General features: G+C 35.8%; 1 protein-coding gene across 6 annotated transcripts in view; it reads left to right on the top strand.

Annotated features, from left to right (window-relative positions):
* The first annotated feature begins 3132 nt into the window (after nt 1-3132).
* The window catches only part of Trmt11 (tRNA methyltransferase 11), a 53450-nt gene continuing 34695 nt past the window's right edge, over nt 3133-21887 (top strand). For 3 of the 6 annotated variants that reach the window (XM_021733318.3, XM_021733319.3, XM_005343091.5), the window contains exons 1-7: nt 3133-3287; nt 12017-12082; nt 13690-13763; nt 16078-16159; nt 16244-16336; nt 16575-16709; nt 17462-17618. In XM_021733318.3, the coding sequence (XP_021588993.2) occupies nt 3159-3287; nt 12017-12082; nt 13690-13763; nt 16078-16159; nt 16244-16336; nt 16575-16709; nt 17462-17618 (736 nt within the window). In that variant the 5' untranslated portion in view covers nt 3133-3158. Of the gene's footprint in view, nt 3288-6355; nt 6450-12016; nt 12083-13689; nt 13764-16077; nt 16160-16243; nt 16337-16574; nt 16710-17461; nt 17619-21887 lie in introns of all 6 variants that reach the window. The other 3 variants (XM_040283260.2, XM_078019230.1, XM_078019229.1) reach the window with 3 other exon arrangements.

Raw genomic sequence — 21887 nt, 5'->3', positions numbered from 1 at the left:
CTTATTCTAGTGAATGATTGATGTGACTTGTCAGTAAATGTAATTTAATCTCTGAATGCCTTCACATATTACCATAACAAACCAAAGTGACTGAAGACCATAATTTTAGGCAAATTTCAATCCAGAAGATTATAATCTAGATGTCAGCTGATCTTTCTGGACTGATATCTTTAAGGGCAGTATCATTATCAATATAACTTAAGTGTGAAATTTCTTTTGAGTTTCCAAAGAATTAATTCATATCAGAGATTTTATTTAAAGAGTTTAATATTGAAACTTACAGGGCTATGGGAAAGTATCATATAGTTCTTGACATTATTAGATTTGTTCTTTCTCTAAGGGCTTAGGTTCTATACAACATTCCTGGCCCACAGGAAATCACCTATTAAGTGATTATTCTAGATATTTTCATAGCTAAGGAGATTCAAGACTAATTCTCAATTTAGTTGGCCAAAGAGGAATACTTCCTTCTTGATACATTTTCCTCTGAGAAAAATATTTGTGATGGTGACAATTTTGCAAATTTATCATATGAATTGTCTCCCCAGAGGTGGATAAGGAAACAACAAAACATTAGTCTTTGATGCCTGGGCCTCTAGAGACTCAAAGCCCATCCATTCATCTCCTCCCCCAAGAAGTTATCCTTAAACCTTAGCATTATTCAGCACCTTTTGGTGGATTTTTTAAAAAACAAACTGCTAGGTCCCACCTCCAAAATTTCCGATTCATTTTTTTGGGGAGTGGGACAGCATTTCTAAATGGTTTCCAGGTGATACTGATGCTGCCTGTCCTAGAACCACACTTTGAGAACTACTGCTGTAAGTGATTTTCCAATTTGATTGCACATTAAAATCAACTCAGGAACTTTAAAACTTTATTTCCAGACTGCACTCTAATCAAATTAAATTTGAATCTTGAGTTAGATTCCAGGCCTCAGTATTTAAAAAAACTCTTTAGGTAATCACAATATGCAGCCAATTTTGAGAACCTGTGCTCTATAGGATTGAGTAAAACACTACTTGACTCTGCTGTTATATAGTAGACTGTCCAAGAAAATCCCTAAAAGGGATTAGGGATGATCTACAGACTACTATAGGATAAAAGGAAAGGCTTCATGAAGAGTTACTGAAAGGGACTGACAGTGGGTGCTTAATAGAAAAATTGATGCAGATTGGTTTAATCATAACTTTTAAGTGACAAGAGCCTTAAGAATGAAGACTCAAAGATCCATAGAGCCCTTGGGTTCTATGAAGAGAAAGCAGCCATGGAGTAATAGGATTAGACAAGAAAGGTGTGATTTAATAGAGACAGTGGGGGAACACAGGAAGGCCTATTTAACTGTCCTGGCCCCTGTGCAGCACTCCTTCCACCCTGATGGGGCGGGCAAGACCCCTTCTGAAATGGAAGTCTTATGATCTGTCAGACAAGGTAGGCCGAAGAATTTCTTTATGGTCCACTCAAAGACAGGTGGGGGAAGATTAGTATTTTTTGGCTTTATGGGCTTGCTTTGGAGTGAAAGAGTTCTAGTTTCTATTATTCCCCATAGGGAAGAGGAATTCTAGTTTTTATGGCTTGTCTTGTAGGGAAAAAGAGGAGCAGAAGATAGAGTAAGAAATTTTGTTCCGAGGCCTTCATTTTGGTGTATTCTCATCTGAGTCCAACACTATATAATTTTTCTACTCCTGGGAAGCAGTTAGGATTAAAAGATGGAGAGTACTGGGAATTATGCTTAAAACAATATGTGCTTAAAAAGCATCTAGAAGGTGAGCTGCATACCTACCTTAAGCAAGAATGTAATGTTTGCGAATTACTTGCCAAAAGGCCTTTTAATTCAGAAATCAAACTTGGTTGTATTTTAGGAAGGAAGGAAAGGGGAAGGAAGAAGAGAGAATGGGGAAATGAAAGACCTGGCTCATATGAGGCAAATGCGCTGTGATGTTGTACTACTACTGGTTTACAAGTTATGCCCAAAGGAAATAACAAATGGGGTCCATTTCAAAGATTAAATCTATTAATCTATTTAAAATCATGAAAAGTCCACCTAAGCTGCAAAGCTGAAGCTTCTTGAGCAGTGGAGTTAATAATCATTGTCTTGCTTTGCCCTTTGTTTGGAGAGGAGTAAAAAAAGAGTGAAAACTTAAAATAATTAAACAAAGGAGTGGCCCAGAGAGGAAATTCCAGTAGGCCTTGGGTTAGGCTTCTTTGGGGAGAACTTGGTATTTCAGTCACCTAATAAGATATGGAGAGAGTTGTCTTCCAGCTTAGTTCAATTAGGCAGCTATCATATTTATGAATGTATAGCCCTTGATGACCGTGTTTGAATTGTGACAGCATTAGGGTTTATGATGACCAGGAAAGAAGGCTGAATCCCCAGTTTTCCTTCACACATTTTTCTATGCGCATAATCTGCTTCCTAGCAAATTAGAGGACATAGTTTGCAAACTAGGGCTTCATGTTTTTTCTGGGGAGTCTTTAGACCATAGAACAGGATTTACTTTTGTCCACCTCTGGAGATTTTGCTTGTTGGAAATTTGACTTCCAGGAGTTGAGTCATTCTTAAATCAAAAAACTCCATTCCTGGGAAGCTCCCAGGTGCATCAGAAAAAAAAAAAAAAAAAAAAAAAAAAAAAAAAAAACTCCAGTTGCTCAAGTCTGAATTGGTGCCTCAGAATTTCAACTTGCATTCTTGTTTCTACGGAGCAACCACTGTTATTTCTCTCCTTTCATGAACCATATTCATTAACGAATGATACCAGAGACCCCTCTGGCACATCAAGAAATTTGACATTCCCATAATTCCTATATAAGTTGGTACAAAATACTTTTATTTTTTTCTAATTGCAAAAATCTTAACAGATTAACTTTTCTCCTTCCCATTGGATCTCTGATACCCAATCCCTTTTCAAGTGTTAGATGCTCAGCCTGGCAGAGATGCATGGATGTTTTGGACTTATGACCTCGGCCTCGATTTATCAGAATCTGTTCCAGGAAACAACGCTTCTCCTTGCACCAGCTACTTGTACTTGGGCCCCCACCCAGACTTAAGGCGCTCCAACAGTGGAGAGTGCGGACGCCAGGCGTGAAAACTGTCAGCACAGCGCGCGCCCTGTTGAACTTCCGCTTCCGGCCGCCCAGGCTCCGCCTAGGGGAAACGCTCTATGAGGGGTAGGGGGCGGGGCCAAGCGGGCCGCGCAGGCGCATGGAGAGCAGCCGCAATGGCGCTGCGGTGCACCCTGAACAGGTATCTGCTGCTTATGGCTCAGGAGCACCTGGAATTCCGCCTCCCGGTGAGCCCGCAGCGCCCTTCACAATTCCCGACGGGAGAGGACTGAGCGGTGGGGTCTCGTTGTGGGTGGAGGCTCCCCGCACCTTCGACGCACGCACCGATTCAGGGGACTGCTGGTCCCCAATCCTTGGGTCCCTGGGCTGGGGGCTGAGCTTTGCGAAGGGTGAAAGAAGTTCTGTTAGTCCTTGGAGGAGGGTACGTGAGAGAGAAGTCCTCTCGGTGTTGCTGAGCCTTTTCATTCATTCTGCACGTGCTCCAGGTACCAGAATTAGGCAGGCGAAAATGATGGGGCCTCTTCCTCCGGGAGCTTATTTGAGTAGCGGAGGATAGAGATATCCAAGAGGAGTGCTCGGTGTGTGTTTTACGTACAGAATATGAGGTTCAAGCGTGGTGAAGGGGTTAGTAGTTGCTGTTAGATGATGGAGAAGTTGGGGAGTTTTTTTTTTTTTTTTAATGTATTCAAGAAACCTTTTTGGAATGGCTGCTATCCAGTATGCTGGACACTGAGGATATCATTGCCACAGGAAAGCAGAGAGCTGAAACTCCAAACCTCCGTCCTTGTGTTTGGAAGAAAGAAAATTTAAAACCAGACACCAAAAGTCATGCAGGAGAACTTATTATTATAAGTGAAAGTGAGGTCAAAGTAAAGTAAAAGTAAAATGAGGTTCAGGTAAAGAACCCTCTCAAGAGAGCGAGTGTTCCGACTCTGAGCAGAGAATGACAGAGACAATGCTCTCCCTAAATTTATTGCTGTTTTGTGGTTACTTGAAAAGTGGGGTCCTCCTTCAGCAACCTTCGCCAATCAGATGTTCGATTCCTTCCACTTGGGTGGTGGAGTTTTTAACCTTAGTTGGTCCTCACCAGAATTGTCATGTGGCTGTCATATTTAGGGGGCCTTCAATCTATAAGTCAATTCTTTGTTAATGTGGGCACTGGGATCAATAGCTGGTCAGAAGTTGCCTTAGTGCACTTGCGTTGCTAAAGGAATCTTCCTTCCCAGACAATTGGACGCTTGTAGCCATAATGCCTAACTTCACATCAACCTAGGTGAACCCTGTAAAGGGTCCTATTAATCCTTTCTCTTGACATGTTTTACAAATAGTTCTCTTGTTTTTGTTTGTTTTCTACAGATTAACTGTCACCATTTGATTTCTTAAGATAGTTTAAAGAAGGACCCTAAAGTAAAAAGAACACTTTATGACCTCACCATTGCAATTTCACTGTTCATTGCTAGCTACTTCCTACCTAATATCTTGATAACAGCCTCTGCTCTCAAGGGGCTTACTTTTTAGGCTAAGGGCTGAGCAGACACATAAGCATAGAATTAGGTTAGCAGGTGCAGTGAGAGGGATGCACAGGGAAATATGAGAGAATATAGAAGGGGAATCTCATCTACCTGAGGGATGGGGGTCGGGGAGATCTTGGCTTTTAAGAGGACGTCCATGGGAATAACACTTGATCTATAGGGCTACTAGTAGTTAGCTGGACCAGGGAAAGAAATAAATACATTAGTATTACAAACTGTTAGCTACTACTAGATCACCAAATATTTGGCAGAGAGTGATAAGTGACCAGAAGAGGTAGAGAGGGATCAGAAAATACAAAGCCTTGAATATGTTGGGGGTTGGAAGAATAGTTTATTGAAGGGCAGAATTAGTTTTTTAAAAAATAACTTTGACAGCAAAATGGAGAATGGATTTGAGGGAAGTAAGGGAATCAGAGATTAGTTAAGAGTTACTTGGAGTAGTCTTGTAAATCAAGAAGGCCTGGGGCTGGGGTTGTGGCTCAATGGTAGAGTGTTTGCCTCAAATGTGTGAGGCACTGGGTTCAATTCTCAGCACCACATATAGATAAAAAAATAAAGGTCCATCAATAACTAAAATGAATAAAATAAGTAAAATTAAAAAAAAAAGAAAGTCTGACCTAGTAAGAGTGTTAAGAAGATGGGATAGACTGGTAAAGCATTTAGGTGATAAGATCATCAGAGCTAGATTGTTAGGGGGAGGAGGGAAAGTTGAGGATGACTCCTGGGATGGATGTAGGCATGTCTCCATTTAAAGTAAGTACACAGACAGATGGTAAGATTTAAGTTTCAGTTACACTGAATTTGCTTCACTAGTATACAGTAGGTTGGTCAGTAGGTAGTGGATATGAGTATGCATAGAGCATAATAGGGATCTCCAGACTGATGATAAATATTTGAGAGTCTTCTGCATATGTGAACTAGAAGAGAGGATAAAATTACTACAAGCATAGGGTCAAAAGAGTGGTGAGCCAAGTACAGATTCTTGGACCCATTGCTATTGAGATGTATTGCAAATGTCAGATAAGAAGGGTGTGAGACCACAGACATCTAGAGGGTAAAGTTTTAGAAAGCAGGAATAAATTTAATAGTGTCAATGAATGTGTTTTTTGATTAGAAAGTAATGAAAAATGTTCAGTTACACTCTCAGAAGGTTAGAGGTGAATATTCTAAAGCTGTTTAGATTTTTAGTGGGAAAAGCCAATTGCTTGATTTAGAAATCACTGGAAAATAAGAAAGGAAAATAGGCTGGACTGCTCTTAAGTAGAGCGTAAGAAAGGAAAGTTAAGAGATTGGTTGACTCTGGTCAAAGGAAGACTCCCTTTAAAGAGAGATTGAGTTTGAGCATAATTATAGGCTGAAGGGAAGGGGAGAATGGATATAAGGACACAGTGGGAGAAAAATTCACCTTTCAGTAGAAAGGGAGGTTGAGCAAAGGAGAGTTGGGGTGGAAATTGCCTGGAGGTCTGTTTTCTAGGAAGTGAATAAATCTGAGTTATTTTCTCAAGACATAAGGCATCATCAGTTGAATGGGAAAAATGAAAAATAGTGAAATTGTAAATAGTCTTTGAGGGAGGTAACAAGGACAAAGTTTAGTAGAGAAGATCACAGGTGTTGCAGCAAGGCTGAAAAATCAGCAAGCCACTGAAGGTGTAGATGGTGTATTTTTGTTTTCTATCATTTTCTTTTCTGGTCCTGGGGATTGAACCCAGAAGTTTTCTACCTGAACTAAATCTTCAACCCTTTTGTTGTTGTTTTTGAGACAGGGTCTTCTTAAGTTGCTGAGGCTGGCCTGGAACTTGATACTTCTGCCTCAGCTTCCCAAGTAGCTAGGATAACAGGTGTGTGCCACCATGCCTGGTAAGATTGTGTGTTTTCAATTGTGCCAAGATTCTTTGATTTTCTCAATTAGTGTTCAACTTATTGTCCTTGGGAATTATGCAGGAAGATTATAGCACTGATTCAGTATTAGGAAATACTGAATTCCTTTAGGAAACTTGAAAATGCACATTTATATTTAAAAGGAAGGTCTTAAATTATAAAGGAGATACTGTGTTAGTGAAGAGGATTGGAAAGCCCATTTCCCTGAAAAAGAGAAGCACATGCAAGGTATAGAAACGTAGTTGGTTATTGGAGAGAGGATGAAGGTAGGGGGCATTGAAGCTAGAGAGGTGGGGTAGCGTCCAGATTTTGGAGTGTTTGAAACTATTCCAGGGTGTTTGAATTTTTATTTTAGATTGAGGGGGACATTGACTTTTTTTTTCTTTTTGAGAGGATATGACAAGATCATTTTTGTTTTATTAGAGATAATTCTGTAATACCAGACAAAAATACCATTTAGAGGATACTAGAGAGGAACTAGAATAAGTACCTAAAGTAAGGCAGTGTGGTGGGAATGGAGGGGTCAGGCTGTGGTGTTAAGAATAGCATCCCTAGTACTTGCTGAATTTACTTGTTTCTTCCCTTTATCTTCTTATTAGTAACTGTCTTACCCTGGTGCCAGTTTAACGTTTCATAAGCTCAGTTCTGTTTTATGCCCCCTTTTTCTTAAGGTTAAAGTTCCAATGGTCTGACAGGCCTAGCTTTCTTGTTGGCTTTCTCACATTGTTCCCAGTCCTTAATCCCACCCAAACTGACTCCCTGTCATTCCCTGAAGGATATCCTCCATTTTCCTGCTTTGGTTTTTGCTCTCTGTGTTCCTTCTGTCTGGTTTGGGTCTTTCCTCTCCTATAATTTAATCTCTGGATTTTATATAATCAGTACTCATTTAGATTTACCTGCATATTTACTTATTTTAGGTTTATATTTTTTACTTGATTATTAACATCTACAACATCCTCTGCCAGGGGATGACTCTTCTCTGCCAGGGGATGACTCTTCTTTATCCCCTTCAATATAGAATGCCGAGTAGTTAAAGTATGTGACTCATAAAGGGGCACTGTGGGTCTGTTTCTATTGTTTATAAAGTTTCTGTTTCTTCTTCAGATATATGTGCTAGATTATTTTTTAAATATGTGCCAGATGCTATCCTTGAAAATTTATTCAAAGAAATACTTTGAGAACTAGGATGATAATACAGTCTCTCTCTTTCTTTTTAAAATATTTTTTAGTTGTAGATGGATACAATACCTTTATTTTATACATATAAGAGGAAAGGAGGGGTAAGACAAGATAATACAAGTGGAAGAAATGATTTACAGTAGAGGGGGTAGAGAGAGAAAAGGGAAGGGGAGGGGAGGGGAGGGGAGGGGGGATAGTAGAGAATAGGACAGACAGCAGAATACATCAGACACTAGAATGGCAATATGTAAATCAATGGAAGGGTAACTGATGTGATATAGCAATCTGTATACGGGGTAAAACTGGGAGTTCATAACCCACTTGAATCAAACTGTGAAATATGATATATTAAGAACTATGTAATGTTTTGAACGACCAACAATAAAAAAAAAATACCTTTATTTTAATTTATTTATTTTTATGTGGTGCTGAGGATCGAACCCAGGGCCTCCCATATGCTAGATAAGTGCTCTACCACTGAGCCACAACCCAGTCCATAGTACATTCTCTTAAAAAAGGATGGAACACATAGAAAAAAGCATTAGGAGTCCAGAGTCACTTTAACTAATTTTCAGATATTGTTTTAGTGAGCTTTGTGTCACTGTGACCAAAATACATGACAGGAACAACTTAGGGGAGGAAAAGTTTATTTTGGCTCATGGTTTCAGAAGTCTCAATCCACAGATGACCTACTGTGTAGCTGGACCCCTACTGAGGCAGAACACAAAGGCAGAAAGGCATGGGAGAGGAAAACAGCTCAGGGCATGAGAACCAATAAGCAGAGAGAGCTCTGTTTACCAGGGAAAAAATATAAACCCCAAAGTCACGGCCCCCAGTGACTTATTCCCCATCCACACCCTACCTGCCTACAGTTACTGCCTAGATAATCCATGTCAGTGGATTAAACCACTAATTAGATTACAACTTTCATAATCTAATTTCATCTCTGAACATTCTTGCATTGTCTCACATGAACTTTTAGGTAGGAGGATGACCATATCTAAACCATAATAGATATTAAGCTCTCTTTATATTCTGCTTCATTCATGCTCCTAGAGTATGGGATCCTAGTAAAAATCGGGTGGTTTGTTTGTCAAATCTCCTTTCTTCCCCATGGGCAGCCCTGTACTCCTTTTTTCCTTCTAGCTCCATTAGGTTATCAGAGGGATTTTTGCCTTGACAGTTGTTTTTGAAGTTGGTAAATGTTTTAGGGAAAAGTGGTTCTTCCTTGAAATCCCTGTCTTTGTTCTTTCTTGAAATTTCTCTTCAGTCTTGGTTTGGTGATTCTGGTTCGCTCTCTGGGCCTTCAGTAGATATTCAGCTTTTTCAGTTTTTCATATCAAGAGACTTAATCTGAATTATCTAGTTTACCTTTCCTGGAAGAGGTTGTCCTCTGCCATTGATTTAGCCTTGCTTTTGCTGAGGCTGGCTTTGAACTGTTGATGCTCCTGCATCAGCTTCCTGAGCCACTGAGATTATAAGTGCGCACCACCACACACGGCCTTGCTTTTACTTCTTTAAGAACACTTCACACTTCAATTGTGGGGTTAAATGTTTCATTAATTCCATTAAATCCTAAACTCCTTTAGGATAAATAGATATTTATCTTACCTAGTGCCTTACACATACAATTTGCTCTATAATGTTGAATTAAATGAAATAAGGTACCTTCTAGGGAAGGTAATAAAGGGACATTCTACACTTGTGGACCTCATTCTACACTTGTGGACCTATCTACTTCATTAGAATTGCTAAACAAGAAGCTACAAGAAGTAGCTGCCTTTATGAATTAAAATGAGAAATTAGGAATCTAAGTGTAGTCCAGTTTTACATCTCATATAGAGTTAGGGCCAATTGTAATTTTTTTGCTGCCTTATATACTAAAAGTTAAGTTCAAGCGACTTGGATTTTATTGCTGGTTCTGAAACAAACCTGAATGGATGAAAAAGTAAGCAACTTAAATAAATGATCTGGTTTGAGTGGAAAAAGGGATGGGGATGTGGCTTAGTGGTAAATTGACTCTGGATTCAATCCCTAGTACCCAAAAAAAAAAAAAAAAAAAAAAAAAAAAAAGAGAGAGAGAGAGAACTTCAAGATTTGATTGGAAAACAAACACAGACCATCAGGTTGCCAGTATTTGGCATGCTGGTATCATACCATTAAGGAAAAAACAGGATTTGAGATGAGACCTTATCCTTATCTATATTCTCATCCAAAGGAAAATAATACAGAAAAAAAATACAATGAGAGTTATATTTGGAAACAATGAGACAGAAGGTATAAATAAAAGAACTTAGTTCCATAAAATTAAGGATTCTGAAAAGGTATAGGCCTGAGAATTAAAAAATACCACAACACAGATGGCTCTGTTCACAGTTCATAGGACATAGATTGTAAATATTGTATTAGAATCATATTTGCAATGGCAGAAGTAGGAAGCATAAAACTGATGTGTCATGCTACAATATAAGGAGCATGTAAACAAAATCCATTAGATGTCCCTTCAGAAGAAAGAATCGTACCTGAAGCTAATCATGTGAATCTCACCTGTCTTGATCATGCCAAATTCAGTTTTAAGTGGTTATTTAAGTTTTGGGTATTAGAGCTAATGCTATGCTATAAAACTTCTGATAATTCTTCACTTTCTTTTTTGCATCTCTCGTTCTATCTCTCTTTTTTTGGTACTGGGAATTGAATCCAGAGTCAATTTACCACTGAGCCACATCCCCATCCCTTTTTTAAAGTTTTTTATTCTGAGACAGTATCTCACTAAGTTGCTCATGACCTTGTTAAGTTGCTGAGACTAGCCTTGAATTTGTGATCCTCCTGTCTCAGCCTCAAGTTAGTGGGATTACAGGTGTGTGCCACTGCATCCATTTTGTTTCCAACTCTTAAGACCTTTATATTTTAGCCTATCACTGTTTTTTAGCAATGATTCTAGGAGCAGCAAATTTTGACTTGGTTGTATTTAGATGTTTTAATTGTAAAGCTGATTCCCAAAATACTTTAATACAGAAGGAACAACAATCATGTAAGACCAAGTAACCTAATGTATAAGTTCATTTTTTTTCTTCTGATTGTTATAATTCTGTTAGACTTGCTTAACTTCCTGAGCTGCTGAATTTCAGTAATAGTGTTGAGGTCATCATTATCTAGAGTCCCTTAATATACCCTAAGAGTCTGTGCTTCTCTCTATATAGATCTTCTAACTTCATGAGATAACTCTGATTCCTATTTTTACACCCAAGGGAACTGGATGTAAAAGAAGTTTAATTTCATATATAAAACCACATAGCTAGTATGTGGAAGATCTGAAATCAGATTGTAGTCTGTCTTAGTCCTGAGTCTCATAATGTCTACTATTCCAATTTGTGTTACTCATGTTGCTAAATAACCTTTGGGCTTCCTTTACTGATTTACTGGTAGTTTGTTTTAGGTTGTGCTCTATCCATATTTTTGTACTGAATTCACCTCCTTCTAATATAAGAAATTATTTGATGCAGAGACAAAAGAAAAATACAAATGGCATTAGTTGCTTAAACCTCCCATTCTTTTGGATCTTGGAATGAGGAACTTGGTGATGTGGGTATGCATTCCCTGGTGATGGCTGACGCTCACTGAAGGCTTGGTGTTAAAGGTTCTTTCTTCTGGTTGGGAGGAAAGGGGATTGTCAGCAACCAGTAGTGGGGACGTTTCTCCTTCTTTAGGTTACCTGCTCCATAGGACCTATACAAGATTTTACCTGCTTTCAGTAAGTAGAATTTGTAGATAGTAGTTGTTAGTGGTACAGGTCATAAAATTTGTATAGTCGTCGTTTATCAATATAAAGTGTATGCTTCACAGAATTCACAAACTATTGGAAGTGATTTCAACTTTGTACGCATGATGCTTTTAACATGCCTATTATGTTAGTTCTCTTTCTAGTGCTATAATTTAATCCAGGTAGAAGAGGTTAATTTAATGTGCTTAATGAATCCATGTTGATGCTCTGTAGTTATTTTCCAAATATCCTCAAATCATGTTTTTAATTATTCATTTTATTTTTATGAGGTATTTTATTTTATGAGGTATTGTTAAATTTACCAATCTATAGTGTCTGTAATTTGTTTTTGCCTCCCCACCCCCTTTTAAAATCGGGACATTCTCTGGCAATTCTGTTGTCTAAAATTCTCTGAAATTACTTAACCATGGTTGTGACTATAAAATTTCAGAACCCTGAGTTGGAATTGTCTGATATTGAAACTTAAATGCCTTGGGTAGATATCACTCCATTCTTTTTCTTTTTAAATCATATTAGGTTTGTTTCTCTTAGAAGACTTTGAGTTTCCTGTTTGAAATATATTCTCTCTATAATATTTTCAATGCAGGAAATAAAATCTTTGCTTTCACTTTTTGGAGGTCAGTTCATCAGCAGTCAAGAAACTTATGGGAAGGTAAGGTGAATTTTCATTAGACCATATGTAATGTATATATAAATAGAATCTTGGGTTTGAAGAGAACTACAAAGCTTAAATTTATATTTTTGTGGTTATTTGTATCTGTTCCTAGAGAAAATGAAATAAAAAGGATATTTAGGGGAAGATTATGGCTTTGGAAAGTAACAGATGTACTTACAGTTTTAAATTTTTATTTTTTATTTTCATTTTTTGGTGCTGGGGATTGAACCCAGCGTATCATACATGTTAGGCAAGTCATCTACCACTGAACTACATTCCCAGTGCCAAATTTAATTTTAATTCAACACTTGCACCATAATGTATATCTGTTCTTTCATTTAAGAAAGGACTATATTCTGTTGATGAAATGTATTCAGAATTACAATTTAAATGAACTGTAGGTTTATATTGGGCATAATTTTAAAATTTGAAATTTTATACTATATATGATTGTGAATTTATAAGCTTTTATTTTGTATTTATAGTTTATCAGTGTTTTAAAGAGGTTTGGAAAAACAAAAAAAGAAAAGAAAAATCATTTACAGTTCTTTCACTTTGTCATGACTTATAATTGGGGATAGGATATGACCTTCCAGTCTTTTTCATATCCTTTATCCTTCTCAGTTGTAATATTGCTTACCATGAACTTCTATAACCTGTTTTTTTTATTTGACAATATTAATATAGGTATGTGTTGTTCTTAGCCTTTATCACCAATGTAATTGCACTATACCATAATTTATATAACCATTTAATTTAACTTAGATTGCTTTAAAAATTTTTTAATAGAATTAATACTAATGATCTGTTTTTCTATTTGGATTATTTTGAATTTTTCTGTAGGATAGTGTAAATACTGGAAGAAGATAGACTGCTAATGTCAGGGAGGATTTCTTGCAAAAGATGAGAGAACTTAAATTAAAAGTTCCATAGTATTAGAGTTATATTCCTTATTTACTTTCAGTTATTGAGACAAAGTGAAAGGAGAGTGATGAATGAGGTCAGGACACTGCTGTGTTTGGCAGTATTCTGGCAAGGGACTGTTTGAGAAGATATTTCCTGTAATCTTGGGTATTGAGATAGGGGATTGAGAAACTCCTGATTGACTCGGACCTTTTTTTTTTTCCTCCTAGACAATATAATAAAACAGTACAACTTAATGGTAATAATAATGTTCCCCATGATTATCTATCATAGTTGTTTCACAGGGCTCTCATCTACCTCTCAGATAACCATAGCTACTTAGAAAAAGAGATCATTTAGTATTAAGAAATACATTACTTATAAGTTAAAAATAAAATAGCTGTACTATAAGAAATGATAAGCAAAGATAAAAATTTCCAAGACTGTATTCTGTAGTATAATGTGCATTGTTTCTTTTAGTCAAGCTACATTAAGGCAAACACAAAATTAATCTTAAAGTTAAATAAGTTTAAATTTAATTTGATATTTTCATTCATTGGATCATTTTTTCTATAGAGTCAGATCAGGTATTCTTAAGTGAAAGCAGCAAATAGAAATTTCTCCTGTTGACTTCTTGAATAAAAGCGAACCAGGTGTTGGTAGCTACTTAGAAATAACTTGCGTATTATTATTTATTTCAGTCACCATTTTGGATTCTTAGTCTTCCCTCTGAAGATATTGCAAGAAACTTAATGAAACGGACAGTGTGTGCCAAGTAAGAAAAACTTACCATGTTATCCTGCATGAGTGTACCCTATACTTAACTGCCCTCTTCTATTTTGGTAGAAAGTAGGACTGGTTGTGGCAGGAGCTTGGTTTATCTTGTAGTTAACATGCATTTACCACTGGGTGGCGGTGTGGGAACAGAATTACCTGCTGAAATTAAAAGTTGGAAGATTCTCAATGGAGAAAAGTAGAAACTCTTGCTTAGAACCATTTTTCTTTAAAGTGCTGTATTAACTGGGAGTATAGTATGGGGTATAAATGCTACATTCTTATGTAGGATAGATGCCACATTTAAGTATAACCAGAGTATTAAAATTTCAGAAAGTGATTTTTTTTTTTCTCCCCTGTATTTGGAGATTGAACCCAGAGGTCTCTATCACTCAGCTACATCTACATCCTTGATCCTCCTGCCTCAACCTCTCCAAATAGCTGGGATTATAGGCATGCACCAACACTCCTGGCCAAAAAATGCTTTTCATACAGGTGATTTTTAGTTGGATTGAGCAGACTGGTAAAGTGTAATGTAACAAAATGTGGGGACTGCCCTGAAACATGTTTTACTGTTTTCTTTGTTAAAGAAAAAGCAGTTTAATGATCATATATTGATATAAATTAATGAAGTATATTGGTATAAATTAATAAATTATCCTGAGTTTCTATATTTTATCATTGACATCTACTCTTTCCTTTTCTTGCTTTTTTTCTTTAAAAGTATTTTTTTATTTAACACTTTTTAGTTTTTCTCAGTTTTTTTTTCTTGAATATTTTGACAGGTTGTTGAAAACCTTTCTCTTAGAAATTATGTTTATTAATGTAATACAATTAAGATTATTCATATATCATTTTATTAACATCGTTAGCAATGCTTCATAGTGTGATATGTAATTTCTGTTGTCATTGAATTGGCTATAACCCCTTATTTAGTGAACTTCCTCCTGTTGAGAACTACCTGCAGCCCTAAAAGTCTAATCCCTTAAGTTGAAATTTGTTAGTGAGTCTTATTTATTAAATAAAAATGACTCAAAAATGAGAACATAACTAAAAAATACTCTTTGAATAACTTATTATTTTACCTGATGATCTCAAAATTTTTGGCTGAAGTGTTTGAATTCCAAATATGAAGCTTATTCAATTTAAAACAAATACCTGGGTACTAAGAATTTGTGCACTTCTTTTAAAACTGATATCATCTGATGCTTATATTTGATGATTGGTAAAATTAATAATTGTAATATTAAATAATATTACTTAATACTTTTTCAGTTTATTTCTTCTACAATTTGCATGGCTGAAATTAAAGAGATTATTAAGTAAGAGTAGTAAGAATAGAGTTTTTTTTCTGTATAAATTCAATAGAATGAAAAGGAGGAATTCATTTGTAAAGGATAGTATTTACAATCTCATAGCAGAATGAAAATAGACTTACAAGCATAAATTGAAAACTAACTTAAGCCAGGTGCAGTGGTGCATGCCTGTAATCCAGCGGTTCTTAGGAGGATTGGGAGTTCAAAGCCAGCCTCAGCAAAAGCAAGGCACTAAGCAATTCGGTGAGACCTTGTCTTTAAATAAAATACAAAACAGGACTGAGGGTGTGGTTCATTGTTGAGTGCCCCTGAGTTCAATCCCCGGTACCAAAAAACTCAAAAAACTAAATTAAATTCAGAATTTTCTGTAGTAGAAAAGTGATTGGAAATGGGTTTTAATTATTTATTTTTAGCTTAGACTATATTGATCACACAAAATAAGATAAAAACTGTAGCAAACCTACATTGTTAAATCTTAACATTTTGAGTAGCTTTGTTAATAGATATTACCAAATCATAGCCAAATGCTAATAGCAACATTTGTATATAGTCCTTTTTGTTTTATGGAGAAGACATTGGGAAAACTTGGATTTTCTGCAACTTCTCATCCATTTGACCAAAATATCTTAAATGATTTTACTGCATCATTTGATCTAGAATAAAAATAAAATGATGGGGTGTCAGGGATGTAGTTCAGTTGGTAGAGTCAATGCTAACATGCGCAAAGCCCTGGGTTCAATCCTAGCATATAAAAAGATGAAAACTTGGACAAATCCTAAATTATATTAAACTTCCACCCAACTCTATTAGGTTCAACTTTTTTGTGTGATTTGGACTTATGCTATATTTGTTTCCAGAACATGTATTTGTTGTTTGTAGCTTAGAACACACAGACAATAATTGTTAAAGAGTGAGTGTAAAGAACTAGTAAAATAGCTTAAATATTACTGTGTGAACTAAATTCTTTACTGAGGTTAGTACCAATCATTTATTCCCTAGGTCTATATTTGAACTATGGGGTCATGGAAGATCTCCTGAGGAGCTGTATAATTCTCTTAAAAATTACCCTTTGGAGAAGATGGTGAGTAGTGAAATGTGATTTTTATATAAGCATATATATACATTTTGTATTACTAATGTCTTAAAAATTATCTGCTTATTTTAGGTTCCATTTCTGCATTCAGACTCTACGTATAAAATAAAGATTCACACATTTAATAAAACATTGACACAAGAAGAAAAAGTCAAACGAATAGATGTAAGTGAATTTAGCAAAATAAAACCCCTAGAGTATTAACCTAATCTAGTCATTGTTGATATATAGGAACAGCTAATGTCAAGTGTTTTGTTTGTTTTGTACCACAATTTTGCTAAGGATTTTCACATTTTATCTTATTTAATTGCTGACATCAGACTTACATGGTAGATATTATTAGTTAAGTACTATTTTCCCTTGGAAAATTTTATAGAACATTACAGTTGCTTATATTTTTTAGGCACTTGAATTTCTGCCCTTTGAAGGAAAAGTGAACTTAAAGAAACCACAACATATATTCTCTATTTTGGAGGATTATGGTTTGGACCCTAATTGCATCCCTGAGAATCCATATAATATTTATTTTGGTAGATGGGTAAGCAAGTATTCTTTCTGCCTATCTTATTTTGTTTCTTTTAAAAGCTGAATATGGGATGGGGTTATAGGTCAGTGGCAGAGTGACTTGTTTAGCATGCATAAGGACTTGAATTTGATCTCCAGCTCCACCAAAAAAAAAAAAAAAAAAAAAAAAGGTAATGCCTTTATACAAAAAATGCAATGCATTTCTCCAGAGATTTCTGAGGTTCAATAGGCTTATTAGATATGTGACCTAGGATGACAGTGGTGTACCTAGTGACATTAAAACAAAATTTACCAGAAAATTTGGACAACTGCTTTTTTACTAATATAGAAGGAAGGCAGAGTACTGTAATAGTTGTGGATCTCATTTATGGAACTCTTAAATCCAGGCCTTAATTCTTAAGAGAAATGGATTACTTAGAACACTTCAGCTCACTTCCCTGGGGCTGTACGTGGGTAAGTGGAAGCTGAGACTCATGTTATATAGATTATTGTTATTTAGGAGAAAAAGAAATCGGGAAAGCTTATCAGCACCAATTCTTGGAATAATTAGGTTCAAATTCAATTCATATTTAGTTTGAAAAGACATAGTAAAGGGAAAGATATTTGTCCAGAACTACCTCAAAAACATTATTTTAAAAGAATGAATTTAGAGCAGTAGTTAAGTGGAAAGTTCTCATCAACAGGATGCTGTGGTTTTTGTGATTATCTTAAATCTTAAATCTCTTCTCTATAGTTTTACTAATTTGAAAAATATCTCTGATTTAGATTGCAGATGGACAGAGAGAGCTAATTGAGTCATATAGTGTCAAAAAGAGACACTTTATTGGAAATACAAGCATGGATGCTGGTTTATCATTCATCATGGCAAACCATGGAAAAGTGAAAGAAAATGATATTGTCTTTGATCCATTTGTTGGAACAGGTATTTTTATTTAACTGTTAAGCTAATGTAGAGATACTGCTTATTTGTAGTAGTAAAGGTCATAGTAGTATTTTTGATGAGAGATTAAATGGACAGAATAACACTTTTTCATTGGGTAGTAGCTAAAAGACAACTTTATATTTGTAATAGTATTTAATACCTTTGCTACTTCAGAGTTGGTGCTGATAGAATTTTATGGGTTTTATTCCAAGTAAGCCACTAGAGGGGAGCATTATCTAATTTTTTTACAGCAGAAAATTTGTACTACTTTATGTTGTACAAAGACAGTCTTTTTCTTTTTTTCCTTTAAAAACAGGAAAGCTCTTGGAGGAAAAAGACTTGAATGACACAATTAAAAAAAAAAAAGTTCATGTTCTAAAAGAGAACCATATATTTGTTTTTTTTGTTTTGTTTTTTGTTTTGGGTACCAGAGATTTGTGCCCAGCCCTATTTTGTATTTGATTTAGAGATTCGGTCTCACTGAGTTGCTTAGTGTCTTGCTTTTGCTGAGGCTGTCTTTAAACATGATCCTCCTGCCTCAGCCTTCCAAGCTGCTGGGATTACAGGTGTGCGCCACCGTGCCTGGTGAGAACCATATATTTGGTTGGAGAAAAATAGTTAATGAATTTTGTCTTTAATTTGGTTTTGAAGAATTTATAAATGTGAATAAAAAAGTGATTAAATATCAGCAGACTAGAGACTGGCTGCTATGCCGATGACCTGGGTTCTGCCTGTACTTGATTAGGGTACCTCTAATTAATTTTGTGTGGAAGTTCTAAAACTAAGTGTGTACTTCATCTGACTCAGAAGGGTTTTTCTTGCTTCAGATTGTTTTTGATTAATGTTGCCTATACCCAGGGAGTACTCGTATTTAATTTTGTCTGGCTTACCCCATTGTGGTTCAGTTTGTAGTTGGAGTCTCTCCACGTAGCCAGTTTTTCATATGAGTGGTAATGATGCAAAGTTAACATTGTTGAATAGTATATGTGTCGGGTATGTATGATACCCTGCACTCTAATGTTAATGTTTTACTTCTTACAAAAACATGGAGACACTTTAAAAGTCTTTTTCAGGAATTTATGGCACAGATAGATTAAATGACTTGGCCAAGGTTATACAGTGTGTAAGTTTGACAGGATTCAAACTCAAGCACTCCGATTCTAGAACTCATTCTCTGAACCACTACCATAGACTTGCCTCTTTGTGCATTAGGTTCCCAGTCAGTTCTTATTATATACCAACTTAAGGAGTGTGACCATATGTGTTAGAAATAGTATCTGGTCAAGATATTCTATCTGATGGGAAGATTTTTGAGGTGTGCTGGTGCATACCTGTAATCCCAGTGACTCAGGAGGTTGAGTCAGGGGGATTGTAAGTTCAAGGCCAGTCTTGGCAACCTAGCAAAACTCTGTCTCAATAAAAATAAAAAAGACTGGGGATGTAGCTTAGTGGCAAAGCTCCTGTGGGTTTAGTCCGCACTACCAAAATAAACAAAAAGATTTTTAATGTTTTTTGTTGTTGCTGAATTAATTTGCTAGTGAATTCTCTTCTAGTCTGCCATTGTCTCCCTGTATTCTACCCTCAACATTACAATATACATATATATATATATATATATATATATATATATATATATATATATATATATATATTAGAAAGGTCACAAGAATAAGAATGGAACAAAGAATCCTCACATATTCTAACCCAGCTTAAGTCATTGTTAACATTCAACCTCTTTTGCTTTATCACTTGTTCTGTTTATGTATATATACAGAATATTTTTTCTGCATCATTTCAAAATTGCGTATGACACATTCTTCCTCACCACATACTTTAAGTTGTATTTCTTAAGAATAAAGAATATATTTACTTACATAACCACCATTGTTTTTGATATTATTAAATATAGTATTAATACAATAACATTCATTTTCCACTTTTGTCAGTTGATCTAACAATGTTTCTTAGGGCATCCTTTTTCCCTTTCCAGTCTAGAATCAGGTATTGTATTTTATTATCAATATTTCTTTTATCTCTTTGATTTGGAACATAGCTAGACTTTTTTTTTTTTTTTTTTTTTGTGGTGTGGGAATGGATCCACGGCCTTGTACATGCTAGACAAATGTTTTAACACTGAGCTATGTCCTCAATCCTCCAAGCCTTTCTTTTTGTATTATTATAAATTCACACCTTTGAAGAATGGTATTCCTCCTCCCTTGGTTATTTTCCTCTAGAACATTCCTCATTTTGAGTTGATTGATGCTTCTTCATGATTAGATTCAGGTTATACATTCCCAGTGGGATTACTACATCAGTGGTTTGTGTCCTCCTCAGGGTATATACATGATGGCTTTCTGTCTCTCATTAGTAATGTTAATTTTGATCAGTATGGTGTTTGTTTTTTCCACTGCATGATGATTATGTTTTTTTTTTCCCCTTGAAGCTAATAAGCAATCTGTAGGGAGACACATTAAGACCCTGTAACTGTTCTCCTTATGAAAATGTCCTCTCACATCTATAAGGTTGTCAGGTTTGGTGTCTGTTGATATGATTCTTGTCAAAACAGTCTGTGCTCTGATGGTTGCAAAGGGATGAACCAGCACTCCTTCAGCTCCACCAATCCTTCGATAGCCACTAGTCAACTCTTATTATTCTGCTGTAAGCAGCAACCCTTTCTTCTTTTCTTTCTATTTACTTACCTATTAATAATGTGAACGAATAGGTCCCCCACACCTTTTTTTGTTTGTTTGTTTGCCTCTGGTGGTCTATAATACATGGCAGTCCTTAATTATTTTGTTGTTGTTGTTCAAATTGTCCCATATTTGCCTAGCCTTTTCACATTGAATGCTTGTAACATGTTCATATGTTTCTAATTTTTTTCCTCCTCCTTTGAAGCCCTTTATTAATTTTTGGCTTATATTATGGCCATTCTGACCTTCTTTGAGTGAGGAGATGGTATTAGAGACCAAGATCTGAGTTCTAGACCTATTCAGAGGACAAATTAGGAAACATATTATGCATTTAAGTGCATATGCAAAAAGACACACATATACTTCCCCATAGTGTGTGCACATATGTACACCTACACACAGATATGTCTTAGAAATTGTGATTTATACTTGTGTTTATACTATCATATTCCAGTTGATCCTCACGGGTTTCTCTTTTCCTACCCCATTTCATTTTTTTATGTGTACCTTCTTCCACATTGAGAAACTTTATTTTTATCAAGATCAACACATTTGCTCTTTTGCTCATTTCTGTAATTAAAATAGTTTTGAAATTGCTTCATTCAGGTCACTAAAAAAAAAAAAAAAAAAGGAAAGAAAGAAAAAGAAAGAAAGGGAATCTTACTTAAAGGACTTCAAGATATGTTTTCAGTTCTCCACCTTGTCTGTTGAACAATAAACTCAAATACTATGCTTGCTTAATTTTCTCCTTCATTTAAAATTCACTTGCATTCATTTGTTCTAGTTTGCCTTCAGTTTTAGATTTTTATCCCCACCCTCTACTTCCTTAAAGTCAGAACTACACAATAAAATATACCCAGAAAAGTGTCAAATCTCTTTCATATCCATTCCTTCCATCCTGCTCCCTGAATCCCGCATTAGTAACCAACTTAATTTGTACCACATTTGGTATAGGAGACTAAACCACTGAGCTACATATATCAGTTCCCAGAATATTTCTGTTTTGAGCAGGTTCTCACCAAGTTGCTGAGGCTGACCTCACACTTGAAATTCTCCTGCCTCAGCTTTGTAAATAGCTGGGATCATAGGCATGTGCCATCATGTTCCAACTTCATTGTTTCCTAGTTCATTCTTTCTGTTTTTTCTTTTTCTAGTGCTAACTTGATATATGGACATTTTCTCATTCTGCTTTCTTCCACAAAAGGTAGCATACTGTATATGTTGTTTCTAACTTTGCTTTCGTCACTAACAGTATTTCCTGGAAATTACTTCCTGTCAGTTCATAGAGATTGTCTTCATTCTTTTTTATAGTTGTATTCCATAGATGTATGTACTATGATAATTTCTTATTCTTGGATGTTGGTATTTTTTAGTGTTTTGTTTAAAACTAATGTTTTCAATGAATAACCTTTGCAATGTTGACCTAATGGAGCTAGGACAAATTCCTAGACATAAGATTGCTGGGTTGAAGAGTGGAAGCCTAGGTAGTTTTGTTAGACGTTGCTAAATTCCTCTCCATTATACAGTCTGGATTCCTGTCAACAACATAAGAGAGTCCTTGTTCTCCCACAGTCTCACC

This window comes from Ictidomys tridecemlineatus, chromosome 8 (assembly GCF_052094955.1).
Source record: "Ictidomys tridecemlineatus isolate mIctTri1 chromosome 8, mIctTri1.hap1, whole genome shotgun sequence".
In the NCBI taxonomy this organism is placed as follows: Eukaryota; Metazoa; Chordata; class Mammalia; order Rodentia; family Sciuridae; genus Ictidomys; species Ictidomys tridecemlineatus.
The sequence above is the reverse complement of the archived record's forward strand: the minus strand, read 5'-3'. Positions and strand labels throughout refer to the sequence as shown.